Source organism: Cheilinus undulatus, linkage group 13, assembly GCF_018320785.1.
Source record: "Cheilinus undulatus linkage group 13, ASM1832078v1, whole genome shotgun sequence".
NCBI classification, from domain to species: domain Eukaryota; kingdom Metazoa; phylum Chordata; class Actinopteri; order Labriformes; family Labridae; genus Cheilinus; species Cheilinus undulatus.
The window spans coordinates 29,165,207-29,186,021 of NC_054877.1; the positions used below are offsets into that span (position 1 = coordinate 29,165,207).

Below are 20,815 nucleotides of genomic sequence, written 5' to 3' on the forward strand. Positions count from 1 at the left end.
GGAGGATCACAGCACTTACAATGAACGCTGTTGAACATATGCAATAAAATCTGTGCACAATATGCAGATTAGATGGAGAAGAAGTAAATTTGGAACATGAATTCTACAAGTGTTTCTGCATTGTTTTTTTTCTCAATAAGTCACATTTAGAGTGAAAGAGAAAAGAGACAGACAGATTGTCCTGCATCTCCAGTATGTTTCTGAGCTGGTAGCTATGCAACAAGACTGGGAGTCAGTGGAAGAGGGGGGATGGGAAGATGGGGACAGTTTAGTGAGAGGACGGAAGGGAGGAAGGAAGGAAGCAAGGAAGGAAGGAGGGAATGGGGGGAGTGCAAACTCAAGAAAAGAGGAGTGCTGAGCAGAGTGGACACTCTATTTAGACCAATAAGGGCCCCCAGAAGAGATAATCAATAATGCCCACTAAAGTTATTTCAATATAGTATTGATTCAGAAAAAATGGCTTCATCTGCTGTTATAGGGGGACCTGCCAATCAAAAAATACCCATTAAGTTTCCAAACAATACAGACATTTCAGAAATATACACAACACATGTCCACAATGTGATAAAAACGACAAATAAAGCCGCCACTCTGTCCACACTGTAGCTTAAGGGAAACGAGTAGCCTTCGCCGTGGGAGCTGTCCACTGTCTCGGTGCTGAATGACGCCCTACTTCTCCTCCGCGTCCATCTCCTTCCTTCTCAGCATTTCGCCTCGAGTCCAGGCCCGGGAAAAGAAAAAAACATGCCACCTGTTGCTGCACCGAAGTTTCTCTCTCTCTCAAGAGATTATAGAGCCAGATAGACCTCTGATATCTCACGCATGAAACCTGTAGCTGCCCTGCTTTTGGTCTAAAGTGAGGTCAACTCTCGTTTTTTTTCCTGTTTTCTTTGCTCAACACGACGACATGATAAACATTTTTCCCTCCAGGCGAGGCAGGAAGAGGCTGTCATTTTAATTTCCCGTACACGCAGTATTGTTTTCAGCTCTTTCCCTCGAAGACTTCCATTTATTTTAGCTGTTTTACATTTGTCTTTTAAATCGTGAAGTGTAGAGGGAAGGATTGGCGGCATTTTAATGAGTGAAAAACATGCTGACACATGTATAAGCGGTAAATAAACCCCCTAACTCTGCATTATTTAGATAAAACATGCAGGACAAACCCCCATAAGTGATATACTCACCGTGTATCGACGGGAACAACAGGTGAAGCCGACATAATGTTATGCAGCGCGTGCTGGGTGAGTAGCCAAGGCTGGGTCTCTTTTCACTGTTCAGCTTTCTATTGAAATCAGCCACGATCTGAGCGCGTGCGCCCTCCCCTCTGAGCTCCACGTAATGCTTATCATGATGTTACTGGGTAGGCTCGAGGAAGATGGATCAGCGTGTTTATATACGCCTGCTTCTGCCGGAGAGGACAAGTAGCGGGGCGGGACGGTACGGAGTGACGACAGCTAGAGAGGACCAATCAACGCTGCTCTTTTACAGACCTTGTTAAGGGTGCGGCCCTAAATCCAAGCAGCCAAATTACATTATATGGAGGTTAAAGATGCATGCAAATCAAACATGGAGGCTGGAAGATGTATGTCCATGATGGAAAATATCTGTGCTTCTGTTTATGGACAGACATAGCTGTGGGCTATAAAATAAAGGCAGTATTTCAACCTCATTTCTACACGTCATTTTAATCTGATGGAGGACCCCACACACACACACACACACACACACACACACACACACACACACTCATAGAAATACAACCTAAATTGAAATGATGACTCTCAGGGGTCCTAAAGACTTCACCTGAGCAGCTGACCGTGTAAGAAGCTCTCATCTAATTGAATTAAACCTGAGCTGTGAGATCAAGATTATGCTTCAAATTAATTGGTAAATGGAAACAACTGTTACATACCTGAGGGCTGGGGAAACTGCAAACAGTAAAATTAATTGCTTTGGATTACAATCGGGCTGAATACAATTTAATTTATCTACCTGCACAATTACACTCACACACTCAGGATTGTTTCTCGTCAGCTTGTCACACTGACTAAAAATAAGTTGTCTAAAAAGGCCTGATGGGATCCAATATGAATGTCATACTGGACCATAGCATGTAGTCAACACACTGACACATAAAACCAGCATAAAACATGAAAGACAATAATGTACTTAAGAATGAAAAAATAAATTCAGTGATCCCATGGGACAGCTCCCCCCTTTTTTTCCAGAGCTTAATGGTGTAAATTTCAGAAAATTACATAATAGTCACATTAAACTGTTACTCATTGTTTTTTGACCTCCCTAGCAGTTTAACACTGGATGTAGGCTGGTAGGGTACAAAAGAGGGATTTAAATGATCACATTTTTGGACATTCAAAAAAGTTTTTAGAGTTTTATTCCAGTGCTGTACTGACTGTTAAACAGCCAAGGTTTTTTCTCTTGTCCTATCTGAAGAGGACCAATCTATGACCTCTCAGTTGTCTTACAAGTACTAAAGTTGAAAACTGACATTTCAACTGTAAATAGTGGGTAGTATTGCCTTAAAAAGTATTGTTTATACAGACAAATGGTAAGCTTTTAAATTAATTTGAGAATTGTTTAATTCTTAGACAGGTTGTATGCATAAAAGTCCAAATTTTAGCGCTCTATCCAGTTACTGTTCTCACAGGTTTGCATTCAAATATCAAAAGTGATTCCAAATTACCATGACATGTTTCCGAAGCCCCAGTGATGTTTCGGAAACTTTGCTGTTGTTTTCTGTTGATTGCAACGTACAGAGAAAATGCATAACTTCATATTTGTAAAGCGACTGAACCCGGACATGCATCCTTACATTGATTTACTCAGTTTTCCCATAATAAGAACATTTTGGATGTTTTCTTGATATCATGACTTACTTATCCAGGCGTAAAAATACCATGATTGGTAAATTTTAGTCATTTTCCTAACATCTCAACGAATATACCTGTTACCTTGAAAGAATGGTTTTGTGATCTCAATACCAACATACAAATAGGTTGAAACAAGAGAAAACTACTGAAAATTGCTGTAAAATCCAAAGTATAAGTTGCTCTGGTGTATAAACCGTCTGTTTTTTGAAGTCACCAGGGGGAAAACATTTTAAACGGTCCTACTGTGCGACGAATTCCATCTCGTTCAGAAAGATCCACATAGTGCAGTTTTCTGTGCAGCTGTGTTGGTCTTTTGATACCATCTGTTTGCCATTTAGAGTTTCACATCTACTAGGTACAATACAGTAGTTGAGCTGGAGCTCAGTTAATTTGCAGTCTATCTTTCTGTTTATTATTACTTTTTTTTTTAAAAGTAAAACACATCACATCATCACACTGTTTTCAGGGATCCAATCTTAAAGTCCATAAGTCCTCAACAAAACATTAAATTTTATTATAATCTGACCAACAACCAGATTAACTTGAAGTTAATTTATGCTGTGCAAGACAGCACCGATGGACATTAGCTGCAAAAGAAGACAAAATTATTAGCCCCTCCTAAGAAAATTTCTGTTTCTCTCAAGTATTTCCCTAGTGCTGTTAAACAGAGAAAGGCATTTTTGACACAGCTTTCCCACACATCCTAGTTTTATTTTGGATGCTTACATTGTTTTACATTGCACACAGAAACAAAGTTATTTTACACAAACCAAAAACTAGCAAGGTCAAAATTATTACCCCCTTGATGCTAGTAGTCAGTTGTGTCTCTTTTTTTGCTGAATAACAGCCTGCAGTCATTTGTTACTGTTTTCAACAGGTTTCAGACTTGTCCTGAGGAATCCAAGCTCTTTCCTCTTTGTTGAATCTCTTAAACTTCTTCAGGTTTGATGTTCTTCTGGTATGGACCGTTGTCTTCAGTTCATCTCACAGATTTTCAATGGATTCAAGTCAGGGCTTTGAACAGGCCTGTCAGTAATGCTCACTTTGGGCTTCTGGAGGTAGTTCTTCACCAGGAGCGGTGTATATTTTGCGTTGTCATCATGTTGGAAGACAAAGTGATGACTCAGACCCAGTTTAACTTGAGGTTTTCCTTCCAAATCTTCAGATATCCTTCTTTCTTCATGATTCCTTCTGCCTTTATAAGATTCCCAGTTCCATCTGCACTGGAGAAACCCCACAGCACAAGTCCTTCACTAGTGTCTTAGCAGTTGTTCTGGGGTCTTTAGACACATCTCTCACTAGTTTTCTTTCCAGTCTTGAAATGTTTCTCCTCCTACCTCTGCCAGGCTGTACTGTGTGGCTCTCATTGAATTTCTTCATGATACTTCTCACTCCAGATTTTGAAACATGGAAATGCTATGATAGATATATTGTTCTCCTGCTTTATGAGCATTAACAATTATTTTTCCTCCAGTCTAAACTGATTTCTTTTGTTTTAGCTGTGATGCTTTCTCCAGTGACAGCTCAAACCCTTACTGAAGTTTTTATACTGAGTGTTATTTGGAAGATAACCCCCTTTTTAACTCGATTTTACAAGCTTTGAGCATTACAAAGTTAAAACACATCACTGCACAACAGTGGTTTGTGCCATAGCTCAACAAAAAGGTCACTAAAAATAATACAAGCATTCAAATTTAAACTAGGATGTTTGGAAAAGCTGTGTTGAAAAATGTCTTGCTCTGTTCAACAGCACTTCAGAAATAGCTGGGACAAACTGGAATTTTCATAGAGAGCTAATCATTTTGTCCTCATCTCATCTGTAACTACCATTCACTCTCTGCAAGAATAGTTTTTCATAAAAGTTTTAATAAAAATTTTGTACATTAACTATCCGTCCTGCTTTCAACTGCAAAATCATTTTTTTCTGCTACATGTGCATTATTAACAATAACTCCATTACTGTTAACATTAATGTTTCATTACTTATGATTATAGTTCAATAGGACTGAGCCTTTAAACTTATCAAGCTTTATACATTCAAATATTTACACTGCTCTTTATCTGTCACAGATACACAGACATAACTCAGTACACATGTTACAATATTAACTCCGTCCCTGTTTAGTTGATCACTCCAGTTTTTTTATCCTTTATCCCACTTGTAAAAAAACTTACATATTTCTGATCATGAACTTATTGATCTCTTTGGGATGTGTTTGAATCACAACATACCCCCTGGAAAACGCAAATGGACAGCTCCTTGTGGTTTAAAGGCTGATGAGTAACACCCCTGTGCAATGAGGCAGAGGTGAAGCTGAGATTCTTTTTGTAAACACTCATAGATGACCCTTCCTGTGCTCTGTTCCTTGAGGCAAAAATGACCAAAAAGACATCCTGGTTTGGCTGCAGCCATCAGTCATCACAAAAGCCTTGTTCCTTTGATATCCCTGCAGGCCTGGTCTCAGTGTAGCCTGAGAGCTGGGGCTTATGGAGGAACCTGGGGAAACATCCTGCTCGCTGTGTTTTGAGGCTTTATTCATATAATGAAGATCCCACTCTGTGCCTCTTGATAGGAACATCAGGCGGTGGGATTACACATATTAACGCTCCCCCTCCGTTCACCCCTCTCTGCTTTCAGGGCTTAATGTTAACATCTGCCCACCCAGAGTCACCCAGATGAGCCGCAAGACTGTTTTCAATGTCTTCCATTGAGATGATTTATCTGATCACTATAATGGACTATGCATGTTATTTAGATGACATTATAATGGAGTCTGAAGGGGAGAGAGGCTCTGGGCGTGTGGTGTTAGTGAAGCTGATTCATAGTGACCTACAATACCTGATCTTCACAAAGATGCACAAAAGATCTTTCTGAAGCAACTAAATTCTGTGATATTTTGGTTTTTATTTTACAAAGTTCATCTTAACAGAATCCAAAATCCAACCAAGAACCAACATCCCTTATCTGGTGAGATAGCGAGAACCACAGGAGCAGAATGATCTAAGATCCTTTTCACTTTCATAATTTTAGGCCCTTCAGCTGTTGTTTTGCTGATAAAAATCCATTTACTGTTTAAATGTGTACGTGTGTTTGGATAGGCCACAGGGCACACGCAGAGGTGTGGGAGCTTTGGGAGGCGTTTAGTGAGCGTTCATTATTTTTCATGCTCTGGGTCAAAACTATGCATGTGTGGGCTGGACTAGTAATATGATGGAAATGTGCAGACTTCCAGGGAGCAAGGTGAGACTGCAGGGTATTTTTTTCTTTCTTCTGTTTGTCTCATGCTCCTGTTAAAAACATGTGGTGCAGGCTGACTTAGGGGTAAATAACCACAGTAGACTGTTGGGATTTTAACCTTACTCAGAACCTGAAAATCATGCAGTGAACTTAACTGACAGGATATCTTTCTTTTATGTGTTACACCTGAGTCTCCCCTTCAAGGTAGCATGGCTGAGGTGGATCGTCTGGGTGTGGTAGCAGAAGTGTAGCACTGTGAATCAGAGTTTGGAGCTGCTCTAATGATGGCGCCCTCTGGTGTTCTCTCTCAGTTTGGACAAAACAGCCTTCCACTTCCTCTGTAGAGTGGAAATCAAGGGAAATTAAAGGATCTGATGGGATAAAAGAGTGGGGGAAAGCATATGTAAATAGATTTGAAATCATGTAAATAATGCTGTGGATCTCACATTCACTGAATGAAAATCTAACTCTAATATGAACGAACCAAACAAGGAAGTACTTATTTTATGAATTATGGGATAGTAAAAAGACTTACTGTATTCATGCAAAGAAAAAGCACTGAAACTGTTCTGTATTGCAAAATAAATGAATGTATAAATATTCACTCCCTTCAAGTCAGTGTTTAGTAGCACTTTTGGCTGTGATCACAGCATTAAGTTTGTGTGGATAGGTCTGAATCAGGCGTGCACATCGGACACTGCAATTTAACTCCATTCTTTTAAAACATGCTGATGCTCTGTAAGGTTGCACGGGGATCAGGAAAAAACAGCCCTTTTCAAGTCAGGCCACAAATTCTAGGACAACAGTTGTTGTATGCAGAGTCTCTCCCATCTCAGCTTCTGAAGCTTGTAACTCCTTCAGAGTAGTCATAGGTGACTCTGTGGCCTCTCACACTTTTTCCTTCTTGCACGGTCACTCCGTTTGTGAGGACGGCCTGATCTGGGCAGATTTACATGTGTGCCATATTCCTTCCATTTCTGATGATGACTGATTTAACTGAACTCATGGGTATGTTCAGTGCCTTGGAAATTTCTAATCCATTCACTGACTTGTACTTTTCATTAATCTCTTCTCTGAGTTTCTTAGAGTGTCCTTTTTGTCAAGGTGTAATGGTAGCCAGTATACGGATTGGTGTCTTTATACTACAATCACTTGAGACACATTTACTATACTCAGGGGACTCCCATTTCACCAATTGACACTACTAGCACCAACTGGCTGGACCTCCGTTTAATTAGGTCACTCACTTTAAAGGGAGGGAATATTTAGGAAATCACTTATTTTACAATATATATTTATTCAATTGACATTGCTTTGAAGAAATCTGTTTTTACTTTGACATTAAAGACAGTTTTTTTGTCAAAAAGCCTAATTAAATTGACTTTGACCGAGTTTTAAAATCAATAAAAGGGTAAAACATCCAAGAGAGTGAATACTTCTTACAGGCACTGTGTTAACTGTATGATAATATCCATATTTATTTTAAAAACCAGCGCTTTATAATAAAAATGTACCTTTTCCAAGTTTTTGGAACAGTGAAAGTACGTCATCTGTTGTGTTGTCCGGAAATCCTACAGAAGTGCTGATTTTTCTTCCCTCCCAGGTGTGTGATATTCAGTCCTTTTAGATCAATCTCAAGTGGTGTATTTAAAAAAAACTGCATAACACATGTAACATTATCAAAGCTAGACATGGTATTTTTGTAATCACTAAAACTAATAAAAGTGCTGCAACTTACGACAATTTCAGCTGCACAAAATCACAAATTTGGTTAACATTCCTATGAGGTATTGTTCTCAGGCTATGAAACCCACTGAAATTAATATTGACGCCTCCCTATGAACTACAAAAGCATAAAGGTCATTGGCAGCAAGATTAATAATTTCAAAATAGCATTTTTTATGGTTGTACAACTGTAGAGTAGATATCTGACAAAGTAAGCTGCAGACCTGATGATACAATTGACTGTTAGAAACAGCAGGAGGGGACTTTTTGATTTTTCTCCAAGGAAATCTGTCTAACAGAGTTAGAGGATAAGCAATGAGAAATTTGATACTGCTTTCAGAGTTCCTGCCTACTTTTTAAAATCAAAATCAAGACTTTTTAGGGAACCCTGACAGCTTTGTGCACAGGTGGCAACAATATGGACAAACTTCAAGTATCTCACTGGAGCTTTGAGTAAATGGGCATGGTAGCATTAAAAACGAAATCAGTAGGGATGCGAGATATGAGATTTTTTGCTGATATTTACAAATTCCTTTTAGCTGATACTAAACAATCAGAAAACATTCAAAGCTAATATACGCCGATTTTTACAGCTGATATATCAGCATTTGTTTATATTGCTGCTATTACTGATAATTCACTTTTTAAGCTAGTATCTGCCGATACCATTATCATGCCAGTAATATTATGCTTCCTAGAGATTAGTTATAATGTCAGTGTACATTTGAGTTGAGTGACATACTACCCAGGGCAGCTTAAGAAAACTCTCACACTGATAGCCCATGTCACTTCAAAGCGATAAAGATTTGTCTCGTTTAAAATCTCAGACAATGAAGCAGCAACAACTTTAAGTACAAGATATGTTCATTTAATTGTTGATTATCTCAGTACAGAAATATTTTTTCCTTTAACATTCGTTCTGTAATCAAGTTGGCAGCATCGTCTTGATTTTGAAGTGGCATTAAAAGAAACTTCCATCTAATCTGGCAGTGAGACCGCCCATCAGTTTCCCCTCAGACAGCATGAGTAAACAAGCATGCCATTTCTGTACACAACACAAATAAATAGCAATCATTTCGATGGGGCTCACTAACTGACTGACTCAAAGATTCAAAGGAGAAAAATTAAAATTTGGGAGAAAAAGACTTTTTCCATATTAAAAACAAAGTACACTGGCATGACTTCTCAGCACATAAATGGTCTGAAAGCTGCAAAAGAAAAAGTGCCCCGAGCTTGAATTTGTTAGCAGACGCAGCACAGAGCAGAAGCTCTGCACAGAATGGCATTTCACTCCGATTAAATCCCAAATGTTTTACTTGCTGCTTTTGTTGCTGTTAACAAAACCAGTGTTTTCACGTTAATGTTCCCATCCTGATTTTAAATTAAGAGAACAGACAAAGAAAGGCTTCCATACAGGTCATACTAAAATCTCTTTTGTAGCATGTTCAAATTATTTTCCACTCAGATCTGTTGTATGCCATCACATTGTTTTTTTTTTTACATGAGAGGATACCGTTTCTTTGAATCAGACTAAAATGAAGATAGTGTCAGACAGGATTATGTTATATGTAAATCAGTGAACATGAAACATTATTGTCTCTCAGCGAACTAAAAAGATTGGTTTGGATATTTTCTGCAGAGCCAAACAGAACCAAACACTTTCCACAGATACAACCAACACCTCAGTCACACACAAAAAAGAAAATGAACACACTGGTAAGAATATGTTAAAATTATTTAAAAAAAAAAAAAAAAAAAAAGAAACAAAATAAAATAAATAGACAATCAAAAGGACAAACTTATCATTTGGCAGGTAAGCACAATGCCAGTCTGTAAACAAAAATATCAGAAAATTCTCTGTCTTCGGAGATAACTGGTCTGTTGGAGGAGACTAGAATACTGTATGTTTGTGTGTAAATACCCTCGACCCTCAACACTCAGGCTGCACACCTCCTCAGTTCTTCCTCACCTCCAGCTACAACTTGGCCAAAAAACTCAGGGCAATCAAGGGGGGCCCTCTGCAGACTACTGAGGTGAATACTTCAAGAAAGGGCCACCTACTGCTCCATACATGCAAAGATTAATTCCCTTCCCAGTGTCATTCCCTCGTAGCACAGAGGTGCCGCTACTACCGGATCCTAGTGAAGAGGTTCAACACCGATACCGATTCCTGAAAGAGAGACAGAGCAGGGACATAGGGAACAAAATATTACAAAAAAATAAAACAAAATAATGAGAGGAAGAGACTAAAAACTACAGAGAAGGTTTCTTACATGTAAACTAATGAGAAATAAAAAGGAAATTACCTTAGTAGACCTCATCTTGCTAAAGACGTTCCAGAAGCGAAGAGTTTCATCTCCAGCTCCTGTCACTATGGCCTCTCCATCAGGGGACATGGCCTGTAAATAAACTCATCATTACACACCGAGTATACAGTATTAGTAAACTATATAATCAAGAGTGATCAGTGCGTTGTTTGTTGGTTTATTTCCCGGAAGTGTGGGTGGCTTTGCTGCCACTTGCTCAGGGAGCAGGAGGTCCTCATGGATGCTTAATAATTTGTTCCAGCGAGCAGCACTTCAGGAAAAAAACATGTTCTTAAAAATGATCACAAACAAATAAAATCTACCCAATAAAAGTCATTCTTTCACATGAATATTTGTTTTCCTTTTCTTTCTTTTCCTTTTTTGCTACACTCTCTGGTGGAGTCAACACAATAAGATAATCCGTTTGATTTTGGGCCGAATTCCCCCCTTGTGGGGAAAAGTTACCTAAGTCACATTTTTGATAGCTGTGGACACATTTTAACAAATATTACTGTGGTGTAAAAATAAAAGGGTGATCCAATTTCCTTGGAAGAATTTAATGGCTACTAGGGGCTGCACTATTTTGACCAAAATTATAATCACTTTTATTTTGCTCAGTAATTCTATCATGATTATCCATCACAATATTTTTTAATTTAAAAGGCAGTTTTTCTCTTTACTGATTTTTCATGTTGAAACTCTTATATCCGCCTACTAACCTCTTTCCAGGACTAGACTGGGACAAAAATTCTACGGTGGCATTTTAGCCCCGAACATCTGCCTTGAAATGTATGCTGCTCCACTGTTGGGAAACAAAATATTTGTACAGAGGAGTGGATTATATAAAGATAGGCATCAGTGTTAAAGAATTAGACTTAGTGTTCAGCACTAAATACTCATCTAAAAATGTATTTCATCAAATAAAACCTAAAATGTTGGCTTAATATGGACTGCTTTGGGAACAAATTTGGTTAATAATGATTAAACTAACAGATTTTCTCAGCAAACCGTTAAGTGCTGTGATTTTATTTGTCATTCATACATTATGTATGTCTTTTGTATTTTATTACTTCCAGTTTGGGAAATGCTCTTATTTTGGAAGACAGAAGGACTTCCAGTTTATTGCCAGTTAAATGGTAACTAAACTACGGTATAAAAAAAAAAAAAAAAAAATTGGAAAAAGAGTGAAAAACTGTATATATCATTTGGATCAAATCTTACCGCGGAATCATGAGAGAAGCTGTTAAAACATACGTTTTTTCTTCCAGTGTTTATACTGATGAATTTTGCCAACAAAACAGTTAACTAAAGAAAATGAGAGGCAGAGGCTGATGTATGTCATTAACTGTGTAGCTCTAGTGGCAACACAGAGGCGTAAAATCAAATGAGTTTTTAGTCAATTCCAGCCGCAGTGTAAAGCCCAGGTCAGAACCAGAGTTTTAAGATGAGACCGACTGAAACTCCCAACTGCTTACGACGAGCCACTCTGCCACATTTTAAAACTGACCAGCTCACAGCACTGCGACAAAAGGAGACAATGGATCATTTCCAGAGCAATGATTCAACCAGTCACTCAGTTTAACCCTTTAAAGCTAACGGTATCACATTTGATGCACACTTTTATGAGACCTGTAGCTAATCAACATGATCAATAAATTACTTGAAAACTTTTTGAATAAAATCTGATGAATGATAAACATGCCCTAAAATGGACTATTAATTGAAAGATATGCATAATGCAGCAAATGTGATACAAGGAAAAAACATTCATTTTTATGGCAATTTTTCTTTTCTGGATTTCAGTTGAAGGTTAAATAAACATCTCAGTACCAAAAATAAGAACCTTCTGGCTTTCATTGAAGAATCAGGCTTTAAGGGGTTAAAGTGATTTATTTCTCAATTTACTGTGCAATAAAACCATCTCTACAATGGAGACAGCACTGCTAATTCACTCTTTTTTATGATTTGTTTTTATTCTCATGGCAAGGTCTAACATTTCTGTAACATACAGGTGAACAACAGCGAATGGACAATAAATCCCCCTGTCGTCACCATCGTAGGGTGCCAGTGCAATTTCACGGTACATAAAAAACCAAAAGTGCTTTCCTAGCTAAATCTTCTGGTAACAAAGAAATCTGCTGAAAATAGTTTTTCTCAGACAATTTTCAGTCCTGCAGCCTTGAATTTCTTATGTATTAGGTCATATAGCACTGCTGGAGGGGACAGAAATGTTTACGGGCAGAGGTATCCACGTGAAAAGTTAGAAAAGACAGATGTAATAACTTCCAAAGTTCACAGCATTGAAATGAATATTCTACTTTGCACAAATATTTGTTGTTGTTTATAGCCTTGAAAACACGGTTTCCCATTTATCTGCTTGCAATATCTTGCAACCACCTGTCTTCGACTTGCCAAATTAAATTGCAGGCATCATCAGATTGCTTGATTTGATCTGCAATAATTTGGTTCTGACAGCAGTGACCATCACGAGCACCATCCCAAAAGCGTTTGCACACTGAGTCCATTTTTCCTCTGAACTTTTTTGCACGTTAAAAAAGGAAATTGATATCGGGTTTTGAAGACCTTGTCCTCTGAATATGGGGCATGACTTAACTGCTCAACCATCTATAGCCCAAGATGTTTTTCCAGCTCGCCAGTTGGGTCATTCTGGCTGTTCATGAATTAAATCTTGGTAGTGTGTTGTTGTGGTCATTCTGTAGCACAAGCCCTATGGTATGAAAACTCTTGAAATCTCTGGGGTCTCTGACATTTTAAACATCTGTTAAGATTTGAAAAGAAATACAAAAAAAATACAGAAAGTAAATACTGACCAGGTAGAGAACTCTGTAAGAATGTCCTGTTAGTTTGGCCACTTGAGTAAGAGAGGGATATTTCCACACCAGGATCTGGTTCTGGGAATAACCATGTGTGCTGACCTGCAGAAAACAAACTGTTATTTATAAAACTCAGGTGTAAAAAGACACAAAGCTCCAATGGAGCTTTGGGTGTCTGCGAAATGCAAAATAAAACTAGCTACAATTCTTTGAGATTCTTCACTGAGGGATGTGCTTATCTATCTTGGCTCAGAAATTGAAAGCAAAGATTAACATTTTTGTAAGTCAGAAGTGACACAATAAACCTTGAAATGCACTTAAACTGTGTGATTTATTCACTCCATCTTGTTTAGTAGCAAATAAGTAAACAAACTGTTCAGAGATGCTGTGATTTCCAAAGAAAAAAACTAACATAAAAATTGAGAGATTCTATGTGTTTATTTGTTCATTATTATGATGGATCTTTACTAAAATTGTGAGTTCAAATCCAAACCAAAACCTTGAGGTGACTCACCAGTTCGTTGGTGTGCTTAGACCAGGCCAGATTGCAGACCTGAGAGCCGGTGTCGGTGCACTGTAAAGGCTGCCCTGTCAGAGTGTTCCAGAAGCGGATGCAGCGGTCAGCAGTGCCCCCTCCTGAAGCCAGCAGCCCATGCTGGTGGGGAGACCAGGCAATGGCTTTAACTGCAGCCAGGTGCTCTGTGTACTGCTGCACCGGGAGGACGCTGGAGTGGTTCCACACCAGTAACTACACACAACAGGAAGAGGAATGAAAACCCGGATACTCACATGCAGCTCACATACAAACAGGTGAGATTCTCTGCAAACGTACCTTGTTATCATTTCCACCTGAGGCTAGCAGCTGGTGGTCTGTGCTCCACTTAAGGCCGCACACTTCCTGCCTGTGTCCTTGGAGACGACGCTCTGACTGGAGAGGCGGGGCTCTGATGTCACGTTGCAGGATCACTCGATCACGGCTCCCAGATGACAGCTGGTCTGCATTCCAGGCCAACGCACCTAACAGTCGAGATGAGAGACAGATTGAAAAGATGATTCACCGCTCATGAATGAGAGAGGTTGATAAAAAAAACAACAGTGTGAAAAGGATGTTACTCCTCCAGCCCTCCAGCTTTGTTACTCACCCACTCTGGCTGTGTGTCCTTCTAAAACGGATAGCTTCTTCCCTGCTGCTGCATCCCAGATCTGTACGTAGCCTTTATGAGTGCCCACTGCCACCAGGTTTCCCTAAAAAAGAGATCACGCTTTAAATAACACACTGGCATTTAGCAAAAAAAAGTTTTTCAAAGGTTTCAATTGAACATGCACACCAAAATGTGTTGTTTTTTCTTTAAAATTCAAATCTACATCTTTCGGATTTCTCTCGTGTAACTAAGTAGCTGACAATCCCTCTTTGCCTGATTAGTGCTAATGTGAGTAGCTTTGGTAAGCAAGCTCTGCAACTAGCCGATGTATGATTTTCAGTGATTTTTGTGATAAAACCAATCAAATTATCAAAGATAAGTGATGACACAGAAACCTACCCTCTCTGACCAGCCCACTGATGTTACAGAATCTCCTTCAACAGAGAGGTCACACAGACGGGTCACCTAAAAGATGGAGAAGAAAATACATGTTTTTATTTATTATAAATTAGCAATACCAAATTTAATTGGCCAACCCAGTGTTTTTACAGGGTCCCCCACACACTTTTTGAAATCAAAAGACTTTTTAAGACCTTTTAAAGACCTGAAATAAGATAAATGAACACAGTATTTTGAACAGCAAACAGCAGTCATCACAGATGTGGTGTATTATCATTTTTTTTTCAACAAACAGATCAAAAATAACCAGCAGATACAGGAGCAGAATTATCTGATTCAATAAAATGTTAAATGATTAAAGACAAAAACGTTCTGGCTACAAACTCAAAAAATGTGAGGTTTGTGGCAATTTTAATGCCACTGTGTAATGAAATAATGTACAATGATATAACTTTACATATTTAGCAAGTTTGCTAACCCAATATTTTACACAGGGTTCCTACAAGGGTTATTTAAGTTAACTGAAACTAAACATAAACTCAACTTTACAAAGAAAAAAAACATTATTCTAGCCTCACAAAACTAATTAAAATACAAGAAATTAGGCACAAAATATCCTTAGTTTTAGTTTTTGACAGCAGGATACTGACTGGCATGAATACCCAGGCCTGGAGAGTCAAAGACTTCACAAAATGGTAATTTTATTTATTCAAATATCAAATTGGAATAAATGAATGAAAAGAGAAGAGCAGTCTATTTGAATACAGTTTAAAACATTTGAACTTGTCAGACCCCTTGGGATCCCGCCCCTACAAAATATCTTTTATTGCTGAAGAAACCAAAACTAAAAAAAACGAAACATTGTTAGGAAATAATCTGTGGTGGAAATTCAATTAGAGACACAAAATAACTGATTAATAATAAACAATACTGTGTCCTTTATAAAGATCCTAAAGCTTGAATCTTTTATTTTTCAGTCATTTTAACTTTCATATGAAACCAAAAGACAGTTCTGTTAACTTCAATAATACCTGGAAAAAAACAATCTAAAGCTAACTTGACATGAAGCCTCTTACTCTCCCAGCATCACTGACTAGTTTTATAGTTTTTCAGATTGTCTTGTTCTTGCTGTTCAATTGTCAATATGCTATGTTTATTAATTGGTCTATAACACATTCGGTGATGCTATAACTTGCTAAAATGCTGATTTGTTAACGTGAGATTGCTATTTTCTCTACAAAAAATAAATAAATAAATAAATAAGCTGCGGCGCTGAATATGATCTCAATGATAGGATATATAGCCAGAGAACTTAGTCTACAGCAGTCGCATTGCTGCCACCATTTTTCCACTGTTTTCTGTTGCAGCCTTTAAATTTCAAAAGTCCAATTTAATACTTTTTAAGACTTTTTAAGGATCTTAAGGAATCCAGTCAATAAATCATTGTAAAGGAGAATCCCAGCTCTCCTGAAAATAAGGGTGGACCATACACATTAGAAGCGGGCAACTTGTTGCATAGAGGTCATAGAATTAGTTAAGCATTAGCTTAGTTAAGCATTGTGAGCTATATTTAATAGGATGTGTATAAAACATAATTTACTTCATTCTGTTAAATATTCTTGCAACAATTTGTGGCGGGACTTAGCCAGACAGACAGGCATGCACTATAACTGATGGTAATTTGCCATGTGAATAAACACATGGGATACATGGAACCTTTCATTCTTGGCTGGAAAGCTACTTAGAAAATAGACAGCAGTGTGTTCAAATTAATGATACCGTGTCAGGATTTAGGAAGATTACAAGCAAAGTACCAGTGGATCAGTGTTTGGTCCAATGCTGTTCATTCTTTATATCAGTGAGAGCTGCAATGTTACTGTTTTTTAAATATGTAGTATTTGCAGATGATATCAATTATTTTACTCTGGTAAGGATTTAAAAGAGCTTTTGTGTGAGGTTGAAAGGGAGCTGGAAAATGTCAAAACTTGGTTTGATGTCAATTAGGTTTCTTCAAATATTAAGAAAACTTAATTTATGGTTTTAGGGAATCAAAAGGAAAAGTGATGGCAATATGAAATTAAAATTCTGTAATGCTGACATTGAAAGTTTTTGAAAAAAAAATTTTTCTCCCAAAAACAAGCCATAAGAATTATCAATAAAGCCGAGTACTTCGCTCACACAGATGCATTTTTTTCCTTTTATCCCATGTCATGAAATCATATGACTTGTATTACTACAGAACAACGCAAATAATATTCGGATCAAAACCAAACACACTCCCTGACTTAGTACAAGTTATTTTGTATTAAAGGGAGTCAATATAGTTTTAGAGATTTTTCTACATATACTGTTCAAAAAGCTATAAAACGTACAAAAAGGAGACATGGGTCTATGTTTGGAGTTAAGTTCTGGAATGATGTGAACATAAACTTAAAAATGTGATGTAGAGCTGGTAAGGGTCCACAGTAGGCTTCTATTAGAAAACAACGTTTGAGAGAAAAACACGTCTATTAAATGTTGCAGCATCCTCACACTCTTACCTGGCTGGTGCAGGCACTCCACAGGTAGACGCAGGTACCCAGTCCAACACTGAGCACATTCAGAGAGGACCAGTCCACCAGGTTGAGGTAGAAGTCGTCCTGCAGTTCAGGAGCATCCAGAACTTTAAAGGGAATTTTGGATATTTTGCGTGTAGGTTTCCTAGGCGACCGCAGCAGTTTCTGGCTGCAGAGCAAAATATAATTCGGTAAGAAATGCAATACAGCTTCATAGTAGTGGAGCAGATGAGATCTGAGTAATGAATGGGGGAGAATTACCTGTTACTACTGACAGGTGATAGAGAGTATGGAGAGACTGTGTTTCCATCTTCTTCAGGCAAAGCTCGTTTAGCACTAACAGAATACTACAAAACACAAACACAGGATTAGTTATGTAAAAGATTCAAACCAAAAGAGCACATTCATAGTTAGGAAAATATTTAGTGTTTTTACACTAAAAAGGCTCCTCTTGGCAGGAGTGGACGGCTGCAAACGGCGGTCCTCAGACTGAGGGTCCTGGACTTTCTCAATACCGGCACCTAGCAGCTCATTCTTTAGCAGAGCTGAGTAGGCAAGACCATCCGCTGAAGGCAAAGGAAAAGACAGAGGGGAAATCAAACAAGGCTGTGGAAATTATTATGTTCAAACACTACACTCTCTCTGCCATTTCCAAGCTAAGCCTCACATCTCCAAGGACATGGGAGACTTTTCACTAGACTTAGTTCAGTCTTGCACTTTCTATGAACCTACCAAGGCTGAGTAAACAAGAGAAGGTCATATTCTGACCAGAAGAGACAAGGAACTTTGGCAATGAGCTGAAAAAAATGCATAAAAGTTGCACTAATCTACAGCCATAACTGAAAGATAGATCTAAATTGAAGGCTGACAGACTATCTCCCATCATATTTCTTAAACAGTTCTAATTTCAACATATTTACTTTAAATATTAGGAGCTTCAGCAAAAAATGCATGCATGCTAACATGTTTATGCCAAGTAGTATAGTAGTAGTATAGAGTATATAGTAATTAGTATAAAGGCGGATTGATTACCTTTGTTGCTGTCCGTTGTTCCGTCTTTGGTTTTCCTGTTTTGATTGTGCGACTTTTCAATTTCCTATGCCAGAAAATAGAATTTAAAAGAAGATCACTGAAACAAATATTTCATATTGCTGCATTCAAGTATCTGCAGAAAAAAAGCACCATGCTTCCTAATCAGCTACAATCCACACTTGGATCCAGAAAACACTGGTCTTTTGGAAGGACAGTGAAGTCCTGGTATACTGCTGCAGACTCACATTGATGCGGTGGAAGTTGACACTCCAGTTGGCTCCAGCCCGGGAGGGAATGAAGCGATCACCATGCTTGCTAGGCGACGACAGGGGGGAGCTAGTGGGTGTCAGAGCTCGCATAGCCCCTACAGCTTTCTACAAAAGAGAGATGAGGAGAGGAGAGAGTATTTTCTGACCGAGGGCCAAACACAAACAGGCTTTGGACAGAGATGTGAAAACTTAACAACCAAATGTGACAATTTAAGAGGCAGATGGTGCATTTGTTTGAGGTGTTAATAACAGGAGGCTACATTCACAAAACCCAGTCATTTGGCCGGCAAGGTCTTGTTCTCACTCAACACTAATGACACTGTCAGATGGGAGAGACTGGCCTGTTAAACCGTTTACTCCTTTAACACATTGAGAGCAACACTCTCTCTGCTCATTGTAAGTCCTTTGCCAGTTTGTAATTCTTTTTGGAATGGGTTTTCATCATTGTATCATCAAGATAACGAGTGAATCATAAAAGTCTGACTGTCACGACTCTAAGACCTTGACCAGATCACCAGTGCTAACAGTGGTACAAGAAGAAATCTATTTTCTTTTAGCATTAAGACAGGGAAATAGACAAAAAAGAGAAAAAAGTCACATCATTTACTTACAATGGGGCTTGCATTCTCATTTTGAATGTTGATCTGCCTGAGAAGCCTGGACTCATAGTCCTGATCCATGATGCCTGACAAACAAGATAATTCAATCAAGACAAAACTCAGTCTTTTTTCTGTCAAGGCACCCATTAAAATTTTGAAAACTCTCAAGTCACTCTCTCTCAAGTGATATTTTACCCCAGGATATTGGAACTGGGTTGGAATTTGCCCTTGTGGGACTTATAAAAGAATGTCTTAGCTTTTATCTATTGATATGCATATTCATAGTAATTCTTGGTTGAATTTAAGGTATTTTGAAAGCACCCCTGACAGTTCCTGGAGTGACCCAAGGGTGCAACGGCATCCTGGTTGAAAAACGCTGTCCTAAATCATGTTTCAAAACAGAAACTTTTCCTTTAATTGTATGGGTTTTTGACCTCTAAGTGGTCTTATCTACATACCTATTCTGATATACTGTTGGACAAAAGTTTTTAGAAATTGTGCAAAACACAGGTCTCTATATTCAGAAAATAATGTGCTCTACTTAACAACACAGAAAATTAAGCAAATAAAAAGTGATATGCAGACTATCATCTATCAGACTATCATAAAAACATACAATGACTTAATAGGTTATTTTAAATAAACCAATTCATCTCTTCACCCTTTGGTATACTTTTACATCTTTATGAATATACATTTTTCAATTCAACTGCTTTTTAATACTATTAAAGCTCAAGACATTATACAAAAGAAAAATCCAAAACAGGACTACTTTCTAACAATAAATAATTTTTTAAAAAGCAAAGCAGCATACTGGAAATTATATGGCATTCTACTTGATTAATTGCCCAGGTAACAAATGGCTTATTAGACCTTTATCGTTAGCTTTATGCATATCATGAAATTAATTAACAGAGTTTGAGTTAAATCCCAGTTTTTATTCTTTTTTGTCTGCAGGTTTCCTGGATAGGTGCGACATTTCACGTTAAACTGACTTGATAGTTTAGTTTTGCATTGAACAGAAGACTTGTGTATCTGACTTCTGTAACAGCAACGATAGCAGGGCATTTAATTCAGGGATATGTAACATCCAACTTTACCGTCTACTTAAAAAATGAAGCCAGTCCTGTGAGATATTTGACTTTTAAGTAACCCGTAGTTATAAATATAGCATCAAAAATGATTTCCCCTTTTTGCATCAAACAAAGTCTAATACTTAACAAAAATACGCTTCTACAAATAATTTTAAAACATGATTAGACTATATGAGACAAGAATATGGACAGATTGAAATTGACACCAGTTACAGCGCTGAGTAGCTGCTAGTTTACGACACTTCAGAGTCTCTTGACGAAAACGACTGTTTCAAGCAATGGTACTATTATAACCAGGGGCATTCATCAGCTTTCTCTTCTTGACGAAGGAGAGAGGAACTAAGTGCTCGTCTGTGATAGTTAAAAATTAATTATTTGACTAAATAACAGAATAATTCAATCATCCATCAGATAAGGGGTTGGCTAATGCTAACACTAGCTCGACTGGCTGACCTAGCGTAAGATATGCTAACCAACCGGCTAACAGATTAGCAACATTGTTTGTTCTCATTCTTCAATAGTTTCCAGACCTACCGTACCCGGATAAACTCCTCCCGTTTCACACCGTCCGAGTCTTGTTTAAAGCGTTGTCGGTTTCCGTTGTAATGTCTTGTTTTGTGCTTTCTTTTCCAACAAACAGAGCAAAGATACTAATGTTTTCTTTCATCGAGCGTTCAATTTGGGCTCGCAAAGCATCACGGTTAGGGCGTGACGTCGCTGATTTTGAATTA

At 38.1% G+C, this 20,815-nt stretch overlaps 1 protein-coding gene across 3 annotated transcripts; it reads right to left on the reverse strand.

Moving 5' to 3' along the window:
• Positions 1 to 9,150: 9,150 nt before the first annotated feature.
• fzr1a (fizzy/cell division cycle 20 related 1a) lies at positions 9,151 to 20,771 on the reverse strand. Of its 3 annotated transcripts, none has more exons than XM_041804315.1 (14): positions 20,624 to 20,771; positions 19,003 to 19,076; positions 18,368 to 18,496; positions 18,123 to 18,186; positions 17,526 to 17,656; positions 17,352 to 17,437; positions 17,076 to 17,259; positions 14,536 to 14,601; positions 14,137 to 14,239; positions 13,827 to 14,011; positions 13,509 to 13,742; positions 12,992 to 13,096; positions 10,161 to 10,253; positions 9,151 to 10,024 (listed from the first exon to the last, which is right to left on the reverse strand). In XM_041804315.1, the coding sequence occupies exons 2-14, from the start codon at positions 19,069 to 19,071 to the stop codon at positions 9,983 to 9,985; spliced, it is 1,491 nt and encodes a 496-aa protein (XP_041660249.1). In that variant the 5' UTR covers positions 19,072 to 19,076; positions 20,624 to 20,771; the 3' UTR covers positions 9,151 to 9,982. The 3 variants fall into 3 exon arrangements, with proteins under 3 accessions (XP_041660249.1, XP_041660250.1, XP_041660251.1); XM_041804316.1 differs by having other exon boundaries at positions 20,619 to 20,771; XM_041804317.1 differs by lacking the exons at positions 9,151 to 10,024; positions 10,161 to 10,253 and adding an exon at positions 11,002 to 11,679.
• Between the last annotated feature and the right edge of the window lie 44 nt (positions 20,772 to 20,815).

Coding starts and splice junctions, on each gene's coding strand:
- fzr1a (XM_041804315.1), bottom strand. CDS start 19,071: ATGGATCAGGACTATGAGTCCAGGCTTCTCAGGCAGATCAACATTCAA. Junction 14,240..14,535: donor CAGTGGGCTGGTCAGAGAGG/GTAGGTTTCTGT, acceptor TCTCTTTTTTAG/GGAAACCTGGTGGCAGTGGG. Junction 14,012..14,136: donor AGGACACACAGCCAGAGTGG/GTGAGTAACAAA, acceptor CTCGACTGTTAG/GTGCGTTGGCCTGGAATGCA.